Source organism: Benincasa hispida, chromosome 9 (genome assembly GCF_009727055.1).
Source record: "Benincasa hispida cultivar B227 chromosome 9, ASM972705v1, whole genome shotgun sequence".
NCBI lineage: Eukaryota > Viridiplantae > Streptophyta > Magnoliopsida > Cucurbitales > Cucurbitaceae > Benincasa > Benincasa hispida.
In genome coordinates, this window is record NC_052357.1 from 64,008,562 (window position 1) to 64,030,627 (window position 22,066).

At 37.5% G+C, this 22,066-nt stretch overlaps 1 protein-coding gene across 2 annotated transcripts in view; it reads right to left on the reverse strand.

Annotated features, from left to right (window-relative positions):
* The window catches only part of LOC120085832, a 43,674-nt gene that overhangs the window by 19,415 nt on the left and 2,193 nt on the right, over nt 1–22,066 (reverse strand). For both annotated transcript variants that reach the window (XM_039042042.1, XM_039042043.1), the window contains 12 exons: nt 21,762–21,977; nt 21,347–21,441; nt 20,751–20,922; nt 19,981–20,405; nt 14,847–14,970; nt 14,109–14,204; nt 13,897–13,968; nt 11,321–11,458; nt 10,349–10,502; nt 9,884–10,251; nt 8,974–9,434; nt 8,544–8,888 (listed from right to left, as the gene is read on the reverse strand). In XM_039042042.1, coding sequence (XP_038897970.1) covers nt 8,544–8,888; nt 8,974–9,434; nt 9,884–10,251; nt 10,349–10,502; nt 11,321–11,458; nt 13,897–13,968; nt 14,109–14,204; nt 14,847–14,970; nt 19,981–20,405; nt 20,751–20,922; nt 21,347–21,441; nt 21,762–21,977 — 2,666 coding nt within the window. The remainder of the gene's footprint in view (nt 1–8,543; nt 8,889–8,973; nt 9,435–9,883; nt 10,252–10,348; nt 10,503–11,320; nt 11,459–13,896; nt 13,969–14,108; nt 14,205–14,846; nt 14,971–19,980; nt 20,406–20,750; nt 20,923–21,346; nt 21,442–21,761; nt 21,978–22,066) is intronic.

Consider the following 22,066-nt stretch of genomic DNA (forward strand, 5'->3'; position numbering starts at 1 on the left):
CGGCGGAGGGTTCTGACCGGGTGTGGCCGAGTGAAGTACCATCGGAGTAGCCGCCAGGACGTCGGCTTTCTGGGGATGGGGTATTGTTAGGAACCAAGGTAGTATGGGATGCCTTTGTCCCACATTGGTTAGAATGAGATGACCAATGTGGTACTTAAGTGGCTTGGCTCTCCTACCCCGATAGCTAGCTTTTGAGATGTGGTTCTCCAAGGTGCTTAAGTACCTAACAAATTCCTTATGGAGCCAAGTTGTTAAAAGTATCCATGGTAGAAAGCTTGTTTGGATGGCATCCCAATGGAAAAGCTAATTGCAGCCTTCGTAGTTCTTGGATTAACATATCAAGAACATGGTTAAAAGTTGAATCATTGGCGGCCTACAAAATTGGCAATGGTAAACGGACTGCTTTCTGGCACGATCCTTGGTTGGATAAAATACCTCTAAAAACTTCCTATCCAAGACTATACAATATTTCTTTAAAACCAAACAGTGCTGTCCATGAATATTGGGATTTTGCACTTGACTCTTGGTCCATTGACTTTCGAAGACTACTCAAGGAAGAAGAAATAGATGATTTTCAACTCCTTACTAATCTGCCATCTACAAAATCACTCACTTCGAATCCAGATAAAAGATTTTGGGAATTAGAAGCAAATGGCACTTTTTCGGTAAAATCCCTTGTCAAACATCTCTCCTTGGCCTCTCCTATAGGAAAACAGTTGGAATTGGCACTGTGGAAAACTAAAAGCCCACGAAGGATAAAGATCACGATTTGGATAATGTTATATGGGCTTCTCAATTGTGCAGCCATATTGCAATTGAAACTCTCCTCTCACAGTTTATCTCCACAAGTTTGTTCTCTTTGCTTGGCAGATTCTGAAGACTTGCCGCACTTGGTCTTCAGCTGGGCGCATGCAGAAAATTGTAGGCTACAATTGTTCGATTGTTTCAATCTTAGTTGGGCTTTCGGTAATGTTTTTAAAGATAATGTTCTCCAACTTCTGACCGGTCCTAAGCTCAAAGTGAAACCGAGATTAATTTGGATTAACGCAGTTAAAGCCTTGTTATCTGAGTTGTGGTTTGAAAGAAACCAAAGAGTCTTTCATCTGAGTTGTGGTTTCATGACAAAGCCTCCCCTTGGTCGTTCATATCTGAGACAACCCGTTTTAATGATTCATCATGGTGTTCTCTTTCCAAAGCTTTTGATGATTTCTCCATACAAGACATCATCCTTAATTGGAATGCCTTTATCTTTCCTTCTTCGTAATATCTAGATGGATGTGGCTAGATTTTCCATTGGTTGTATTTAGACTTTACGTCTTTGTGTAGCTTTCGACTTTCATTGTAATACTTTAGCTCCATTCTGGTCCCAAGTTAATTTTGGGAATTTGTTCTTGGTTTGTTTCTTTTTTTTGGGTGTGATGAGAGTGCTAAGGGAGTGTCAACCTAGTTGAGATGTCCTACTGATTTGCTTTGTCTCTTTGTATATTTCCTTTCGCTTTGTACTGTCTATTCATTATCTTAATGAAGATGCTTGTTTCCTTTAAAAAAAAACTACACTATCTACAGAAGTGACTGCATTTTCTCACCTAACAGAATTGTATGAAGATGATCGAGACTTTGTTGATATTTGGTACAAGTGCACTCACTTTCTGAATGCTAAAGACTTACATATTGTGGACAACTTCTTATTCAAAGGAGAGCAATTGTGTACCCCTTACACATCTCCTTGAGAAGCCCTCCTGAAAGAAGCACATTCCGGAGGCCTAGCATGGCATTTTGGCCAAGACAAAACATTTGAATTAGTATCCAAACGGTTCTATTGGCCACAACTTTGAAAAGATGTCAATGATTTTGTTAGGTGTGCTGTTTGCTAGAAAGCCAAAGGAACTTCTACAAATGTTGGACTATATACTCTATTACCAATCCCTACAACCATTTGGGAAGACCTATATGTTGATTTCATTCTCAGTTTACCTAAAACACAAAGAGGATATGATGCAGTCATGGTGGTAGTGGATCATTTCAGCAAAATGGTCCATTTTCTAGCATGCAAGAAAACGAGTGATGCAGTCTATATTGCTAACATCTTCTTTAGAGAGGTAGTTCGACTCATGAAGTACCTAAATCAATCATCTCAGATAGGGACATAAAATTCCTCAATCATTTTTGGCATATTTTATGGAAGAAGTTTGACACTAGCTTGAAGTTTATCACTTCACATCCGCAAACTGACGACCAAACAGAAGTCACCAATAGAACATTGGGAAATCTTGTACGATGCTTAAGTGGATCAAGACCGAAGCAATAAGATTTGTCCCTTGCTCAGGCAGAGTTTGCCTTTAATAACATGAAAAATAGATCAATGGGAAGATGCCCCTTCGAAGTAGTATACACTCCTCCTAGACTCACAATTGACCTTGCCAACTTACCTTCTTCTGTGCATATTAGTCTTGAAGCTGAAAATATGATTGAAAGAATAGAAAAATTGCATCGAGAAGTACATGACCATTTAGAAAGGACCACAAAGTCTTACAAGGAAACTAAAGACAAATCAAGAAGAGAAGTCAATTTCAAAGAGGGAGACCTTGGAATCATCCACTTGCGCAAGACAAGATTTCCAATTGGACCATACAACAAACTGAAAGACAGACAATTGGGGCTTTTTAAAATCCTACAAAGATGTGGTTCTAATGCTTATCGCATTGAGCTACCAACTGACCTTCACATCAATCAGTTTTCAATGTAGCAGATTTGAAACCTTATTTTGCCCTTGATGAATTCCAGCTAACTTCCTGATAGCCTCAAGGTTGAGTGTGAATTTTAGGGGGGTGGAATATGGTGTATTGAGAAGTATTTGTAAAGAAGTTAGAATAAGAGTTAGTTTAAAAATAATTAGTTATATGTTAGTTGTTATCCAACATATTTGTAAGTATTTTCCCTATAAATAAAGCACCTCTCTCTCTTTTGAGAAGAGACTTGATTTGATTAAAAAAACTAAAGTTTGGTTTACACCATGTTAGCTATGACATCGGTTGAGTTAACAGCTTCTCGGTGAGGAAGCACGACTTTAGGAGAGCACGAAACGACTTCGCCGTTGAAGGCGGAGGAGTCTAGAGAAACAATGCACCGCGCCGATGAAATATTGAAGTTCCCAATTAAGTAACGATTGGAGGAAGGAGCAAAACGACCCGACCAAGTTCAAGAAGGTGGAGATGTCAGTCTTCACAGGTCAGGAACTTGAACCATGACTTTTTTTAGCGGAAAGGTACTTCCAAATCCATAAACTCTCTAAGATTGAAAAATTAAATGTAGCAGTGATTAGTATCGATGGAGCGGCCCTCGATTGGTATCGTTCGAAAGAATGGGGGGAACCTTTTTCCGACTAGAAGGATTTGAAAATGATGCTGCTGGTTCAATTCTGGTCGACTTGAAAGGGGACGTTATGTGGTCAATTCTTGGTGATTAAGTAGGAGAGGATAGTGGAAACTTATTGGAGTTTGTCGACAAAATGGTGGCTCCTTTTAACACAATTTGTCAAACAAACTAGTGGAAGCTTATTTGGAGGAGATGTTCCTAAAAAGGCTTGATCCAGTGGTTAAGGTTAAACAGGATTGTTAGGAACTAGTTGGTTGCCCAGATGATGAGATTGGCCCAAAAAGTAAAAGAACGTAAGATGGTCTGCAAATAGGCAAGGGAGAAAAGCCCAGGCCCAAGGGACCATGCCGAAGTTGAATATACTTAATTCAAGTCGCGAATTGACCAAGTCCCCTGAGGTGTTTTCAATGAGAACTATTACATTGAGAGCAAGTTCAGCTCAGGGAGGGAAACATGTGGTCCAACACAACAATTATAAGACGTGGAATCTCGGGCAATGAAGGAAAAGTTGTTATGCTTTCATTGCGAAGAGAAGTTTACCCTTGGTCATTGCTGCAAGGTGAAGGATACTCGTGAACTCAGGGTCTTTGTGGTACACCCTAACGCTGGGGAGTCTGAGTTGTTTGATGAAATGAACAAAGAAGAGTGCTTGGCAGAGCTACAATCGGTTGAAGTTGAGAATGTGATGGCGACAGGGGCAGTGGTAGAATTATCTTTGAATTCAACTGCAGGCTTATCGACCTAGGCACCATTAAACTGAGGGGAACAATCAAGGGAAGGGAGGAGTAATTTTGATAGATTGTGAAGCCACTCACAATTTTATTGCCCAAAAGATCGTTGATGAGCTATGTTTGTCGTTAACAGAGACAGACAATTATGGCATTATAATGAGAATAGGAAGAGTTGTGAAGGGGAAAAGCGTGTGTAAGGGGCTAGTATTGAAAATAGGGGAACTAACCATCATCGAAAGCTTCCTTCCATTGCAGTTGAAGAGGGGGAGATGGTTCTCGAAATGCAATGGTTGTTCACTCTCGAAATTACAAAGGTTATTGGAAAAGGGTGGCGATGAGAACTAAAATATGGGATACCACATTGACATTAAAAGGGGATCCCAACCTTACAAAAACTCAGGTGACGTTAAAGCGAATGGCCAGATCGTGGGAAAGTGAGGATTAGGGATTTCTAATGGAATGTAAATCCTAAAGGGTGGAAGAACAAGGGGACGAAGAAGTTAATAGATGGAGATGGTGATTCCTCATTAACACGTTGGTTTAGGGAATGAAACTAAGGGGCAAACCCATCGTGAAAGATACAACAGAAACCAAGAGGCGACAAAAGAAGAGAAACAGAAAAGGGGAGTTTTCCCCTGTTAATGTGAGACCTTAAAGGTATGGCCATTCCCAGAAAAAGGAAACTGAAAATATGGTGGATGAGATGTTAATAGCGAAGATCATTCAGCCCAGCACAAGCCCTGTTTTGCTCATTGGGAAGAATGATGGACGGTGGAGATTTTGTGTGCACTACAGAGCCTTAAATAGTAACAATTCCAAATAACTTTCCCATTCCAGTAGTTGAGGAGTTATTTTTGATGAATTATTTGGGGCTCAAGTTTTCTCTAAGGTTGACCTAAAATCAAGATACCACCAAATCAAAGTTCATTCCAAGGATATCAATAAGACAGTTTTCCAGACATATGGCATCATGAGTTCTTAGTTATGTCGTTCAGTTTGACTAATGTCCTAGCCACTTTCCAGTCCTTAATGAATCAAAATTTCCATCCTTATTTGAGGAAGTTTGTGCTGGTTTTTTTTTTTATGACATTCCCATCTATAGTGAGAGTATGGAAGAGCATTTGCATCACTTGATAATCGTGTTCAATGTGCTGAGGAAGAGTGAGCTTTATGCAAACAAGAATAAGTGTCAATTCTCTAGTAACAAGGTTGAGTACCTTGGGCATTTGGTTTCAGGAATTGAGTGGAGGCTGATTTGAAAAGCTGAAGGCAATGCTTGGTCATGTTAAGGACGTGAGAGCATTCTTAGGCCTCACAGGTTACTACCGAAAGTTCATTGAATGATATGGAAGTTTAGCAACACCATTGAGAAGTTAAAAATCGTGTTAGCCTTATCCGACTTCGATTGACCATTTGTGATAGAGACAAATGCATCAGGCACGGGGCTAAGAGTAGTCTTATCCTGAAAGCAACATCCCATCGCTTTCTTCAGTCATAGTCCCTCAAAGAAGGCTCGAGCCAAGCCTATTTTTGAAAGAAAGTTAATGGCAATGGTTATGGCAATTCAAAATACTTGTGTTGTGGATCAACTCAGTATTTATGACCCAAAAAAAAACATCCATTCACGGCCAGAGATGTAGCTGAGGTCTTCATCCAAGAGGTAGTCCGATTACATGGCTTCCCAAACTCCATAGTCTCTCTAATAGAAATAAGATATTCTTGAGTCACTTTTGGAAGGAATTATTCTTGTTTGTATGGTTCATTTGGACCATGATTGAGGTCAGTATACCATCCACAGATAGATGGACAAACCGAAGTTGTGATAAGAATGCTAAGACATATCTAAGATGCTTTCATGGGAAAAAGCAAAAGCAGTGGATTAAGTGGTTATCATGGGATGGTATTGGTATGATACAACGTACCACATCTCCATAGGTTAATGCTTCGAGGCCGTGTATGGACAAGCTCCACCATCCCTATCTTTCTATGGAGACAACAAGACAACCAATGCGACTTTGGACCAATAGCTACGTGATAGAGATGTGGCATTGATAGCTTTGAAAGAGCATTTGCAAATTGTGAAAGAAAGGATGAAATAAATGGTTGATAAGAAACGATGGGAGCTCGAATTTGTTAAGGGTGATTGAGTGTTTCTTAAAGCTCAAACAATATCACCAAGTATCTTTAGCAAAACATCAGAATGAGAAGCTTTCTCCAAAGTACTTTGGACCTTATCAGGTAGAGGCATGCATCGGGTTGGTGGCTTATAAACTTAAGTTACCCGAGTCTGCATCCATTCACCCCATATTCCATGTATCCCAGTTGAAGAGCATTAGGACAGCACCACAAGCTCCAAACAAAACCCCCCTATGTTCTTTTTTTTTTTTTAGAAATAACTACTTCATTGGGAAAAAAATGAAACAATACAAGCATGGGCATAAAAATTAAAAAAAAAAAAACACCAAGCCCACAAAAAGAGGCCCAGCTACAAGAAGGGACTCCAGCTATGCAAAAGAATGCCTATGGAGTAGTTACAAAAGGTCTTCGAAATCAAAGCCCACAAATAAACATGATAGCAAACTAGAACCAAATCTCACTAAGGTCCCTTCCTTCCTTCCCTCTAAAGATCTAACTATCCCCACAAGGTCCATAACATCGCACCCACTCCAACGGCCAAAAAAAGCAACCCTTCTCCTCCTGCAGTAGATTGAGGAGGAACTCCTCGATCATACTCCAAGTAGTTCTATGTCATGCCAACGAAAAACCAAATGTCTGGAAAAACAACTCCCAAACAGAATAAGCACACTCACACTGTCAAAGGAGATGATCCAAGTCTTCCTCCGCCTTCTAACAAAGAGAAACCCCCTATGTTGACAGATGATTTTGGATGGGTGGCTCAACGTAAAGAGATTTTTACTTATCAAAAGAACTCTGATATAGGGAAAGAAAGAAGGAAGGACTTCATGAACATGAAGAAATATAGGAAGAAGTCCAAGATTTCAAGAACCAATTTCACATTGCAACCTTGAGAACAAGGTTGATTTTCAGGCTGCAAGTAATGTTAGGCCACCAAAATTCATCAATATAGGAGGAGTAGAAATGTTATTATAGAAGGTTGTTTGAGCATAGGAGTGAAGGATGTGAGGAAATGTTACTGATTGGTCGGTGGGGACCATTGGGAGGGTGAGAATGTTGAGGTGTAGGGGAGCGTAGAGAGTATATCAGTTTATGGGGATAGTTTGTTTTCTTCATCTGAATTCTTTTTTCTGAGTTTTGGGATATATATTTTCTTAGCTTGTTTTCTTCATCTGATTTATTTTTTCTGAGTTTTGGGATATATATTTTCTTAGCTTGTTTTCTGAGTCTTGGGATATATATTTTCTTTATCCAAGTTTTGTCTTATAATATTCAAGAGGATGTGAATATGCTTCTTATTGGCATCTTTTTAAGAAGGAGAAAGTGATTATGTGGACTTCAATCATCAAATCTTACTTTTGGCTCATATGGATCAAACGGAATCATTGTATCTTTCACAATAGAGAAACGAAGTTCACAAACTTTTTTATCACCTTTTGTATACATCCCTTTCTTGGTATAAATTCACTTCCTTTTTCTGTGATCACAAGCTAACATCTCTTATATCCTGATGGTTTGATGGAATAGCATTATGTAATCTCTAAAGGCACTTGATGCCCTTTTGTAATTTCATACTATCACAATCTCTCTAGCTTTACCATAATTCCTTTCCTTTCCTTACAGTCCCATTTCTCAATGAGTTCATTAGCCACAAGTAGCATGTCAATGATCTATCTCTTCTTGACAAAAGTCAATTGATTTTCTGTAATAGTTTGTGGTAGCACCCTTTTCAACCTCTCTATAAAAACCTAGCAACTATTTTGTACAGCTCAGTCAATAATCTCTCACACTCTTGGCATCAACTCTCTTAAGAATTAAGCAAATGTATGTCACAAACATGCTTGCGTTAATGGTCGGATTGTAGAATATGAATGTGTGCATTAATGGTCGGATTTTGGAATGTATGTATGTGTATGTATATATATATATATATATAGCGGGCTCTTAGAGTATATCCAAGGTTTTCTGAACAACCATTTTGTAACTTCTTCTGCCACAGAGATTTGTTGGTGCCAAGCTCACTTATAGCTCAAGAAGTGTAAGACACTTAGTTTGACTGGCGTGTTGGACACTTTGGAAACTCCGTCATTTGTTAAACATATATCAGATACTTGTTAGTTCAATCAGATGTATTAGACACTGATTGTACAAAGTCAAAGCAGATAAAATATTTGTTATAATGCATCGAACAGCCAAACACAAAATAATACAGACATCAATCTACTAACATGTTGAACACATAAATTGCCAACAAAAGGAAATTCAAGATTACTAACAAAGAAGGAGAATGATTTACAATACCGCTCAACAGCTTTCTGATAGGGTTCTTCATTTTCCCAATCGAACGAAAGGAAAGTTGTTGTATCAAGTTCATGAATATCGGATTTTGAGGAATGGCACCAACCATCTTGAAATGTACCATCCTGCACATTTACACCTGGTAAAGGCACTGAAGGTTTACTGCTACTAACGATTTCATCAAACTCAGACTCAGTATCACTGTCATGCTCAAGAAGTCTCTTCATGGAAGCCCTCGTGTCAGGCTTAAAACCAGCATCATCAACATCCTGTTTTGCTGTTATAGCAAACTCTGAAACTCGTTGAAGATTGGTTTGCAATTGTATCCACCGGTTTAAAGTTGGAAACCTACTTTAAAGTTAAACAAATAATAAACACAAATGGGGAAAAGTGAGAGTAAAATTGTAAAATAAATGATATAAGAAATAATAACCTCTCAGATTGATCAAGAGCAAACTCAAAAAAGAGCCTGTCAGCATCAGGCACCTGCTGTAAGCCATCATTTGAGGAGCTTGAAATAGGGTTGCTACCACTGTATAATATACTACTCCCAAAAACGCATGCCAAGATAGCCCTTACTGGAGATATTTTAACCAAATGTTTTACAATATCCAACTGTAAAGGATAAAGAGGAACTCCAGTCATTGCCAATGAACTTCTAGCACATCTTAATTTTGCCTCCTTTGTTGAAGGTGAGAGCAGTCTATTCCCAGAACTACCTTTTTCACAAGATGGAACAACTGGAATGCATGCCCATCCACAACCAGATCGTGGGGGATAAACAGGTGGCACACATGCTGAAATCACTTCATGAACAAAATCTGCATTCATTATTTCAGCAACTTTACCAGCTGCATCAGTGCTTCCTCGATCAAAAACAAGTCGAGTTATAAGCTGCATTGTACAAAGCGAGAATAAGAAAACAATTTTCATCCAAGATCATTCATCTGTGCAAAAATTCTGGATCATTAAGCACATAACATGCCTTTTCTAAGCCTCCTTCAGACTACAATGTATGTTTTCCTCGATGCCATAGCTTTAGTCCTAGTAAAATTGACAATTAAGAAGACTGATGACCTTTAGGATCCTATGCAACTTTCAGCAATTTTGCTCCAAGGTTTCTAATAGAAAAGGACCTCTACTTCATAATAAAGAAAATAATGCAATGTCTGATCCACTAAATTTTGCTATATCTAGTCTTGAACAAAAAACTAGACAATTATGTCTCCTAAGTGATTCTACAATCATTCTGAGAACCATGTCATTCAGTAGCTAACAACTATAATAATGAAAAGATTGTGCCAAATAAGCATGCAAGAGGAAAGAAGAAAAAGGAAACTTACATCTTTAGGCCACTCATACACAAGTGAGAAATAGTTGAAATCGTGAGTTGTATCGGTTCCATCCACAATGTCACCTACTGCAGCAATATGGAGTATGAATTGGGATAGATATGTTGAGGGTTTGGTACTTAACGGACCAAATAGCATCTTCCCAGCTTCTTTCACATCATAACCAACTGCTTGCATGCTGCTATCTCCAGCTATAGAACTCAAATGTGTCTGATTTACAGCTCTAAGCCCAAGACCAAAAACCCCATCCTTGTTCAAATTAGAAAGAACCTTCCGGTTTGCAGACTGGTTTTCCCCACTTTTGAGAAAATGGTGTTCCAGTTCATCAGTGACAGCTCTTGCCAAGTTATGAAGCTTACCTTAGGTTTCATAAGACAGGAATGGACAATGAAATCACGGGTACAGGTAAGGAAAAAACAAGAACACTAACAAATTAATCGATGAAGAAATACATACCACTCAGAAATTGTCGCTTTCCTTGGTGGGCATCTTCAATCATTTGATGTAGCATACCAAGAGCACGTTCCCTTTGCCCTTGGCGTTGTGAGTCCTCTGCTGAAGAAATAATAATCTCACCGGACATAATAGACTGAAGGCATGGAGAATTTTCCTAGAAGATATCACGGAGGAGAGTGTACTTAAGTCTACTGTAGTAAAATTGCAATGGGTAGCAAAAAACATGTGGGTGTTTGTAAATCTAGCAATGGTTATTCTAAATTTGCAAATATAGCAAAAATAATTAATTTGATTTCTGTATTTTTTTTTTATTATTCCAATTTCACCCTCCTTTATTATCATTAGCATGCATATCTGATATACTCTACATTTGGCATATCGGTCAAATAATATACTTTATATTTGGCATTTATACAACTGATGAACCATGATTTTAATTGTGTTACAGTGGATGTTATTTGTTTGATTATGGTGAATATTATATCTTTTTTTTTTATACAAAAAAAAAATCTTTTCATTGATAAAATGGAAAGAGACTAATGCCTAAAGGATACAAACTCCACAAGGGATTGAATGAAAACAGTAAAAGTAATAAGTGAAAAATTACAAATGAAAGATAAATACATTTCGGTTTAGACATAAATCTTGTTCCCTGATTTCATTTTATCAAATAAAAGTCTCTCTTTAAAAAAGTGCATAAATCTTGAATAGAATAAATAGTAAAATGTTTAGAAAGAGATCAAGTAGAAGTCTTAAGACGACGAGCTAAAAGGATCTAACCAAGTCAAAAGTTTTGTCTCTTTCGCATCATTCCAGTTATTTCACTTCAATTGGAGTTTTTATTTTGAGCATTAGTTTCTTTCATATCTTAAAAAGTTTTGAGTCTTGTTTAACAAAAAAACACCTTGCCAAGTCAAGTTCATGGAACAGAAAATAATAAACTCGACAAATAAAATATAAATAAATAATCACCTGTTCCAAAAATTCATGTAAACGCTTAAGAATGCGCCTTGAAACCGAGATGATTCCCACTTCAAGGACCTGATCCCAATAATTGGACCCAGACTTCGGAGGCGCACCTGGATATATCTCAGATAGCATAGTTTGAGCCTACAAAAGATGCAAAACAAAAGTAAATCATTTAACTGGTAGGGAGAAAATATTTACAACTTCAAGAGAATCTGAAGAGGGAAATGAACAAAGAAAGAAAATCTCTTGGTACATATTCTTTTTTGTTCAAGAGCTTAGATATTGAAGAAAACCCTCTCAGACATTTGTTTCTTATAAAAAGAAAGGGAGAGAGGATTTACACCGGCAGCTTTTTAACCAAACTCTCTGTACTCTGCAGTAGTTGGCAGAATCTATTGGAAGTGCCTTTGGCTGTAAATATCCTTTCCTCCCCATCCTTTGTAATTGTTTCTTCTTTTTTTTCAAATAGCAGATAGGCTTAAATGTATTAGGTAGGATGCCGGGGAAAAAAAAAAAAAAAAAAAAAAAAAGGAGGAGAGAGAGAGAGACAACAACCTAAAGGCAGGCTGTAAGGATGAGGGATCCCTAAGAAAAAGAGGAGGAATCAAATAGAAGGCCTCCAATCTAAAGAGAGAAGATGAATTCACCTAGAAGGACAAGTATGACATAAGATGAAAACCAAATATTATTTTGTGGAAGCATTTTCTCAGTAGGAATCAGAAGGATTATCCATGGTTTATTTATAGAGTAGAAAGAGGTTTTGAAGGCTGTGAACTTATCCACCTTACAGCTCCCTTCCGCAGTTTCTTCTTCCTCTTTTCTTCTGAGATATTCCTGTGCTTGCTGATAATTGATCTCTATCTCCATAAACGGGGTTGAGATTTTAATTGGCACTTTAGCTCGTTTCTGTCAGCTACCTTCTTTGTCTTCTTCTATTGTTCTTAGTTAATAAAAGTTCTGTTTTTCCTCTAGGTAAGAAGTGTAAATGTTTTGTGCACTAAAAAAAAGAAAAAACACCTTTCCGCAAATCAATCTTCCAGATCCCTTGTAATGACCCCCACCTGAAGTGGACTTCCATATTGCACTATCTACATATCAAACTCAAAATATAAAAGCATCTTTTCATTAATGTGATTGCTCATTAATGAAAAGCATCTTTGTTAGAAGACAGTTGTGGCCGAGCTCAAGCCCCTGCTCTTTCCAAGAGAGGTACACCATACCTTCCTTCAGATTCTTCTCAGAAAAGGAAGTCTGAATTAGGTCTCCTAGCTAGTCTTCCAAGTAATACTCGTCACAAAAAGTAAGATTAAGATTCAGACTCAGATGAAGAATCAATAGTAAGTGCTAGTAGTGAAGAGCTTGAAAATTCTAAAATAGAGGAATTACGAGATGAGGAAGAGACAGTTGATGGGTTTGATATTGATATTTGTCAACTATTTCAACCAGAGGAAGCTCAGCAAGACTGATGTTTCTTTATTTACTCCTCTCAATAAGGAAGATATTCCCAAGCATCTGCATTCAATAATCGATGCTTGTGGTATCGTTCTTGGTTGAGTTTTGGTTATAGTTGTTTGTGAGATTTTGTGGTCTGTATCTTGCTTTATCTTCTTCTTTAAAGTCCTGTCATGGAACTCAAGAGATCTTGGAGGTCTTTCTAGTTGGAAGGTGTTTTTATGTTGCTTGATAATTTATTCTGGTCTTGGAAGTGACTTCAAATTTTATTCTCTGTAAGATGGCTAGTTCGAGAGGATTTATCTTGTTTTTCTGGAAGCTTCAAATGGGAGGGTCTGGTCTGTTGTTGATTGTCTGATTGTTTTAGCCTTGGGTTGTCTGTCAAAGTCCTTGGATGCTCCTTTTCAAGACTTCTTGTTCTTTTGTACATGGTTGCCCAGAAAGATTGGTTGGCTCTGTTTATGGGGAGGCATCTTCAATGGCAGATTTCTAGTCAATCTGGTTTAGAGTTCAGCTTCACGCTTCATCGGCTTTCATCTGCTTTCAAAGTTCTTTGGCACTGCAGTTTTCAAGCTTGTTGTTTGGAAAAGTTTGTCCCCTGGTTGTCTGTTTTTAGTTTAGTCTCATTTGTTTCTAAGGATTTGTCCTTTGTCTTTGTATTTGTATTTTGTTTCTCTCTATGTATTCTTTCTTTTAATGTTTCAATGTACTCTGAGCTTTTGACTCATTTCATGAAAAAGTCTTGTTTCCGTTTCAAAAAAAATTAATGTGATTGCTCATATCAAATTGATACTTCCAACTCAAGTTGAACTATTGACTAAAAGAAATAAATGACAAATTCTAGCCAGACAAAGTTTAACGAGCATACTAGCAACATATTGCAATTCCTTTTCCATTTTTCAAGCTATTTCATTCAAACTTGCAAAATTCACAGATTTATGGTAACATTTAAAAACTTTCTTTAATCGAATCAAAACGACGAAGGGTTGAATCTCAGTGGATTGTGGCGACAAGGCCACTCCACCACTTATTATACCTTGTCGCATATTTAGGTCATCAGCACATTCAAACTTGTAAGACCAGAAAAATAAGAAATAATGTGTGTTTAAAACAAGTAAGAGCAATGCCTGATCAAGAAGCTGCAAGGATATCCTCTTACTTCGTACAGAAGTTGTTGCAATGTCGATACATAGAAGAATCTGGCAAGGAAATCAAATATCAATAAGCTTATCATTACAATGGGATGATATTGATAATAACTTTGAACCTCATATCTTTTTCTTCTCAATTAAACCACAAGCCTTGGTGTGAAAAGGGAGAGGGTTAAAGAAGCACGTACTACAGGCAAGGGACCTAATTGGGAACATAATGAGGAAAAATCAATCTCTTGTACTGCAGAAATCCCATCAGCAGCACGGGACATGACATCTTCCACCTGGGGAAAAAATGTAGAATATTTTGAGACAGCACTATCAAAACAAGGATAGTACCAAATTAAGTCACATAAATGTCAATACAATAAATGAAGGAATGTTTGTTGCTGCTTTTCGACCTCTCCAGAAAATGGTTCAATAATCTCTATTCAGGTGCGTGTTAAGTTTTTTTGTGGCCAGTTTTAAATTATTTAAAAGCAGCTAAAGGATTACTTCTTCTTCTTCTTTTTTTTTTTTTTTTTTATAGGAAACGAACGTGTATATTTCCAATAAAAGAGAACAACCTAAGTGCATCTCTTAGATGATAAGGACCACTCGATTAAAAAAATAGAAATACTGCAAACATTAAGCATGAAACAAGGTAGCATCAAATATTTAGATTCACCATCAAAATATATTTGATGAAAAGTATAACATAAGCAACAGAAAATAAACACCACACTCCTGCACTATGAATAGCACTGGCCTAATAAAAGCAAAATACATGAAAGCATGCAGAACATATAATGAACAAACAAGATATAGTTACATTTGCAGATTGCGGCATAGACTTGGTTAGTTCTTTTCTAGCTAAAGCACATGCCACAGTTCAAAATGTAAAACCAGTAAAACCAGACATTATGCATTGACTAGGTGGTTCATACAGATACTCTTCTGATGGCATTATCAACCCACTCAGCTAGTTCAAGCGTGGCTTTATCTTCTGCCGATAATGAAAATCTATGAACTGCCTCCTCTCCTAAGTCATATTTTGCTTTCTGCATACATCTGTAAATACAAGGAGTCCACGTCAGTCAGAGATGCTTAATTACTAGACACCCCAATTGTGGGTGAGCAAGAAAAATTGAATATCCTCAAATAACTAGAAACATTAAGTGCGTAACATTATAAATCTCCTACCACTAACCACATCTAACTTCGAAACTTTTCTTGTTTCTCTCATGGCAAAATACGTCAAAATGATGAATTGATTTAGAAGCCTTTCTTTTAAAAAAAAATGGAAACGAGCCTCTTCATTAATAAAATGAAATGAGACTAATGCTCAAAGTACAAGAGAATTATACAAAGGGCAAGAGATCCTAAGGATTAGGAGGCGCACCTAGGCATCTCAATTAGGTTGACACCCCCTTAGCGCCCTCGTCATATCCATACAAAACCAACATAACATAGTGATAAAACAAAGAACAACAAGGTCCCAAAACAAATCACTAACCGATACACAATAATACAAAAGAAGAAGAAGAAGGTTATGCCAAATAATACAAGATTGAGACAAAAACTACTAAAAATCTAGGAAGATGAAGGCTTGCCAATGTAAACATAAATCCTGTAAGGAGAAATCTTCGAAAGTCTTGCATAAGGTGCACCAGGATGAAGCATTTCTTCGCGCTAAATCATACTACCGATCCATCCAACCTGCTTCTTTATCATGGAATACTCTTTGGTTTCTTTCAAACCGCATCTCAGCAAGTAAAGCCTTAACCATATTACCCCAAGTTAACCTCAGGCGCTTCTTAAGTGAAGGGCCCATTAAAATTTGCTGAACGTTACTTTTGAAAATATCTCCAAACACCCAAGCAATATTAAAAATGGAGAAAAATTTCCACCAACATCTTGCTGAATATGAGCAATTGAAAAATAGGTGCTGCAAATCTTCACCATCCTTGTTACACAAAGGGCAAATAGAAGGCAACAAACAGAACAAGGGGAACTTTCTTTGCATGACTGAGGAACAATTTAGAAGGCCAAACATCATTATCCAGATTTGAATATTAACTCTCCTCGGACTTTTAGTCCTCCACAAAGCCTTGTATAGGCGTTTATCCAAAGGGGATGAAGGGGAGAGATGAGTAGTGAGAGATTTAACTGAGAAAATACCTGAAGCTTCTAGGGACCATGTTCTTGTATCAGAGTTTTCCAAAATTCTCTTACCTGAAATTAGAGTTAACAAATCCTAGAACTCTATTATCTCATCATCTTTAAGCAACCGACGAAAAACAATAGACGAAGAAGCCAGCATATGATCCCAATGAGACACTATAGATCCCTTCGATAACAAATCAATCCTAGAAAGTCTCGGATACCGAATATTTAGAGGGAGTGTATCTACCCATAGGTCGGTCCAAAAAGCAATTCTAGCACCAAGGCCAAGTTTGAAAGGAGCCAAAGCTTTCATTTTGAACCAAAATCTCGAAATGCTAATCCAAGGGCTTCTCAAGCTATTCCCAACCTTCCCAACCGTGTGCCAATTAAAGAGGCCTTTTCCATGAATGCTTCTGACCACCTGCCTTCACTGACAGAAAATAAAGGTTCAAGTCACTATGGCATTTGACCCAATCTTTAGAGGTTTTATTTTTCTAAAAAGGGATGCCAACATGAGCATAACTTAGCAATTAAGAAATCTATTCCTTCCAAGGTCGAAGATACAAATCCTCACCCCCACATTTATATACCAAAAAGAGATAGACGAGGAAATGTATTTAAAAAGGAGCTACAAACCATCTTAGGTTGGCCTAGTGCTCAATAAGCCCATGAGCATAAAGGACTTAGAGGGAATGGATCCGATCATGTTGGGCACCTACGTAGGATTCAATATATAATGTGTTTTTTGGGCAACCAAATATTGCAGGTTTAGATTGATTGTCCTATGAGATCAATCAAGGTGCATGGTGCATGCAAGTCGGCCCGAACACTCACAGATATAAGAAATTTAAAAAGAGAGAGAGAGAAATAGCTACAAAAGAATAGGTTGGGATAGAATCAACCCCTACCCAAAGGAACTATGAGTTTTCTCATTGTTAATATTCCTATAGTCACGTGTATACTTTCATTTTTTTTTTTTATCAATGAAAGTTGTGGTTTTCATTGGTAAAATAAAAATAAAAATAATTATAATAATAATAATAATAACAATCCTATAGTCAAACAAGAATTTTTATGGCTTGAACACCACCAATGTATGCTGCAACTATTACAAAAAGAAAAAAAAAATCTGTTCTTTGATAATAAACATTCCATTCAACATATAAAGTTAGAGAAAAATTAAACGACTTCCCGGACCCAAGATTACAAAAAAGTTCTCCAATAAATAAAAGAGAAGTAATGCTATAATTACAAAAGACTGGTGCTAATTTACACCATTTCAGAGCCAAAAAAGAGATTTAAAAATTATTATTATTATTATCAATCAAACATACATTACATACATATATATGTGTTTATGTATGCATGTGTGTATATATATATGTATGTGTGTGTATAAATATCAAAGCCTCGTTCTTTGTCCTTTAGGGTGCGATAATTCTGTTCATCCATATAGACTACGGAAGAGCTCAAGAAAACTACAACCACAAAGTCCTATTTTCCTCCTAATACAAATGTCCAATGCCCATCAAGAATGAGAGCAACTAACTGTTGAGGATCGCCTGGAAGGACAATATGCCAACCAAACGAGAAGTTAATCATGTTCCAATAAGACATGAAACATGGTTTCCCTCCTTCCAAAGATGTCAAAGGAGGCCACCGCATATTTCCTCAACGTCTTAGCCTTGCCTTCACAATGCCAACCGCTTAAGACTTCCACAAGCCAATCACCCACATGTCTAGGGAGGCATAAAGACAAACCAAACTCATTTAAGATTCAAAAGAAAACGAAAAAAACATCCACCGAAACCAAAAGAGCAATGAAAGAATAGGTGATCTAAGCATTCATTCATCAGTGACAAAAATTCATATCGAGGGGGACAAAGCCCAATTTGAGAACTCCTTTTGGATGTTCTCCTGCATGTTGAGGCTTCCATAAGGCAAAAACCACAAAAGCATTTTCACTCCTTCAAAAATTTTGGATTTCCAATCAACTTGAGGGGAGTTCAACTTCATTGGCGAATAATTAACCCGGCGGAAAGGTTGACTTTGAGATTTTTTTTTTTTTTTATTGGATAACATTTTCTTGAGGCAATACCAATGTACACGGACGTGCAACCTTCAGTACTAACAACTCTGCCTTGACACCAGCTTCAGTGCACACTTCACATGAAGGGACATCATTACTTCAAGAAACGATCTTACACCCAAATTTACAAAACCATCAGGGGTGCAATTAAGCCACTTGTCCTGAGCAAGCTCGCAATTGTTTTTTCGTTGAGAGATATTGAGAAATTCTTGAAAGCAGCTGGTATGACTTGGTACTGGGACCCTGTATCCCCCATCTGATTTTCCAACTGCAGAATAAGAGCAGAAATGTTGGATATTCCATCTTGAGCAGATGGATCTTGTGCAATTGCTTCAACAATGGCTTTAATAAAAGGCAATCTGTGGAACTGAATACTTTGTTCCCAGTTTGGATTGCTCGTCAGAAACATTATTGACCAAGCCATAGTAAACGTGACCATCATATTGGTTTCTGCAGCCTCTCAACTCAAACCGAGCAAAAGAAAGTGCTTTATTTATTGTCAGGAGGTAACTATTAAAAAGCTGCTGGTCATTATCTGGAGTCTTTCCAGTGATCCGCATAAACAGCAAATGAAAAGTACAAAAGGGTCAAGGATCTGAAAGAACTCTGCCATGGTTGGTAACTTGGCACCTAGATGAACCGAATTGAGTTTCTCTAAAAGAGCCTACTAGCTTCCCGATTCTCGGTCAAACATACCTCTCCACACCCCAAATCCCAAACTTCTTGGTCTAGATTCCAACAATCTCAAACGGTGCCTCTTTTTTAAGACAATTGAATGAGGAGGAGGAGGAGAAGAAGAAGAAGAAGATTCTTTTGCCATTATTGACTTTGAGTCTTAAGAATTGAATAAACAAATCCCTACCTTCAATAATAACTAACCACAGCTTACACCCTTTTTCTTTTAGATGATTTTGGTAGTCCCGGTAAGAACCCAATCCACTGCGTCTAGCAATAACTCTCATCCACAAGGTTTCCTTATACATGAACTGCATCAGTTCAGGAGAAGGGCATTGTTCTTTTGTTTGAGAGAACCCACCCCAAGGCCACCACACATGATGGGGGAGAGAAGACCAACACCATTCAACTAAATGCATACGGGGCGTAGCCCTCATTCTAGATGAAATCTCTCATATAAATTTCTTCGTACCCTTTATAGCTTTCATGGGAGGTCTAAGAAGGATGAAATAAAAGATTAGAAGACTATTCCAAACCAAATATGCAAAGGGCTAATCTATGACTTTTAGAAGGAGGAGGTCTCTCCAATCCGTTCATCGCTTTAAATTTACCCACCAAAGGCTCCCAAAATACGATAGCTTGGTAGTTCCCGCATCGGGGGAAGGCGAGATGGGAAAAATTAAACCTTTCCATTTTGTAGAATATCCGGACAACGTTACTTTCTTACTCAAATATCAATCCTGCTAATCAGACAGTGGTCAACAGAACTGAAATACCAATAATTCAAACGAATGACTGTTGTAAAGCTCACAGGATCCCAAACTAGTAAACGTGGATTTTATTAACAATAGAGACCATTCCAGTGTTACTGAAAGAATATAGCAGACAAACTAGGAAATGTGGGATCATTGGTCAAGCAACTTTTCGGTTTTCTCCTCAAGAATTAAATGAGGGTCAAGCAATTTTTCGGTTTTCCCCTCAAAGAATTAAATGAATAGAAAAGAAGACAACACGATAATTGCAAAACGAAGAAAGATACAAGCAAGCAAGTGCAAGCAAATTACCCAACAGGAACCACAGCAAGACAAGCATGTCATAAACAAGAATGTTAGATCCTGGGAAATTCGTGAAAAAAGAGCTACAGAATTTACAGGTTAAGCAGTTTGGAAGGAGCTGCACGCAGAATAGTCAATGCTTCTTTCCATCTCCACTGGCGTTCAGACAACGGTAGCAGATGCTGCAAGATTGACAATCGCCATTCCCACTCTTCTATGAAACGTGTAGCAATGGAGACTCTCCACTCCAAAGCCTTTCTTCCCCCCATACCGGCACCATAGTTAGATAGATCATCAATTGGGATCACATCTGAAGGAAGACTATGACGCAATATATCAAATAGCACTGTTATGAACGATATAACCATTTTATTTCTCCCTTCAAATGCAGTCAAATCAGGTTGCTCTGATGGATTGGAATAGGGTGATGGGGAACGGCTCCCAGGTGAATTGCAATGTGTCATATTGAGGGACAGATCATTCATGTGCAAAAGTGAGATAATGACGCTCACCATGAGTATCTACAACACACAAAAAACAAAAAAAGCAAAAAAAAAACATTTATTTGAACATTTATTTTTTTAAAAAAAATAATAGAAAAGAAAAAACGAAAACATAAGCACGGTCATTTAATTTCTATGGCCACTACAACCCACAAGCGTTGAATTTAGAAGAATCTTTCACGAGTTAACTCTATGTAGTTCGAAAAGAATCAACTGAGATAAATTTCTGCTTCTGAGGGAATTATTGCTTGTACACTTAATGCACTTAAAATTAGAAATTTGGAACAATATCAAGGTTGGACTACTGATACAAATAGCTATTATGGAGAGAGTTTTATAAAAGGCAAACCACAAGGAAACAACCTTTCGTGCAGTATTATCTATCGACTCCAAATGCTTGGAAAGATCATTCAAATGACAGAATGCAACTTGATGATGATCTCTTTCAGCTGTCAAGCCCTTCTCCATTGATCCTAGTGCAAGAACAGCTGATTCTAGGGCATAACGCATGTGCATGAGTTCAATATCTTGGATCCTATCCAAAAACAGAAAACAAAAAGCAGTTTGAAATGCAAAGAACATTTGGAGAAAATAATGCCATTAACCAAAAAGAAAAGATCATATCTGGTCTTGTTGCGATGTCAGTCCTTTTCAGAGGATAATTTTTTTTTAAGGAGTCCTCTACGGAGGAATATAGAATTAGTGACATATAGTTGACATTGGAGCTATGGTGATCAAAACAATTGTATATCCTTGGTGTCAAATCACATATCCTCCAGACGACATATCACAAGAATATAACTTAATTTTATCAAATCCAGAACCCTACAGCATCAAGCACATACCTTACATGACGACAAATTACAAAAAATATAACTCCTTTTTTTAGAAATATGTATGTTAGAACTTTAAAACTTAAGTTTACATCTTGGACCCACAAAGTAGCCCCAGTATCCTACCTCCTTTCTGCAGTAATGCTAGAAGAAATTGGCTGCATTTTAATCAGCTCAAGCGCATCCTTAAATCTGATGCCTGGAACAACATCAAACAACACCTGCATAAAAGATTCTTTAAACACATAACGTCATGATCCAAAATAAAATATATAAATAAATAATTTTATAAAAATAAAATTATATATTAAAAAAAAATCATTAAATGTTTAGTTCAGTTTTAAGAAACCAAATAGAAAACACCATATGCTGAAGACAATTCTAAATTACCAAAAGCCTAATATTACAAATCACGTAAACGTCAACTCGAGAAAATCATGCCCATACTTATGCAATTGAATGAAAGAAAGTTGATTTCTAGTAGGAACACAATTGTAAACTTCCGACTTGATGTCTCAAAAGCCATGGAAGAAACACTCACCCGAAGAGGACTCTGAACAGATAGCCTTTCTAGTACAAAGTTCTCAACAAAGAGGTCTGAATCAGTGTCTATTCTGCTACAGACTATCTGCCCTTTTCCAGACTGCAATAATGAGAATTTTGAACTCCATGGTCGACCAGAGTTGACACATGCAACAAATGTGGCAAGATCAAGATGGTAACATAAAGTGTCACAAAGATGTTCCACACAAGATATCTGCAAGAAACAGAGCATCGTATGTCATCTCATGGACATCTTTCATCATCATACACTACCCAGAAAGGGCATCATAAAAGCATTTTCAT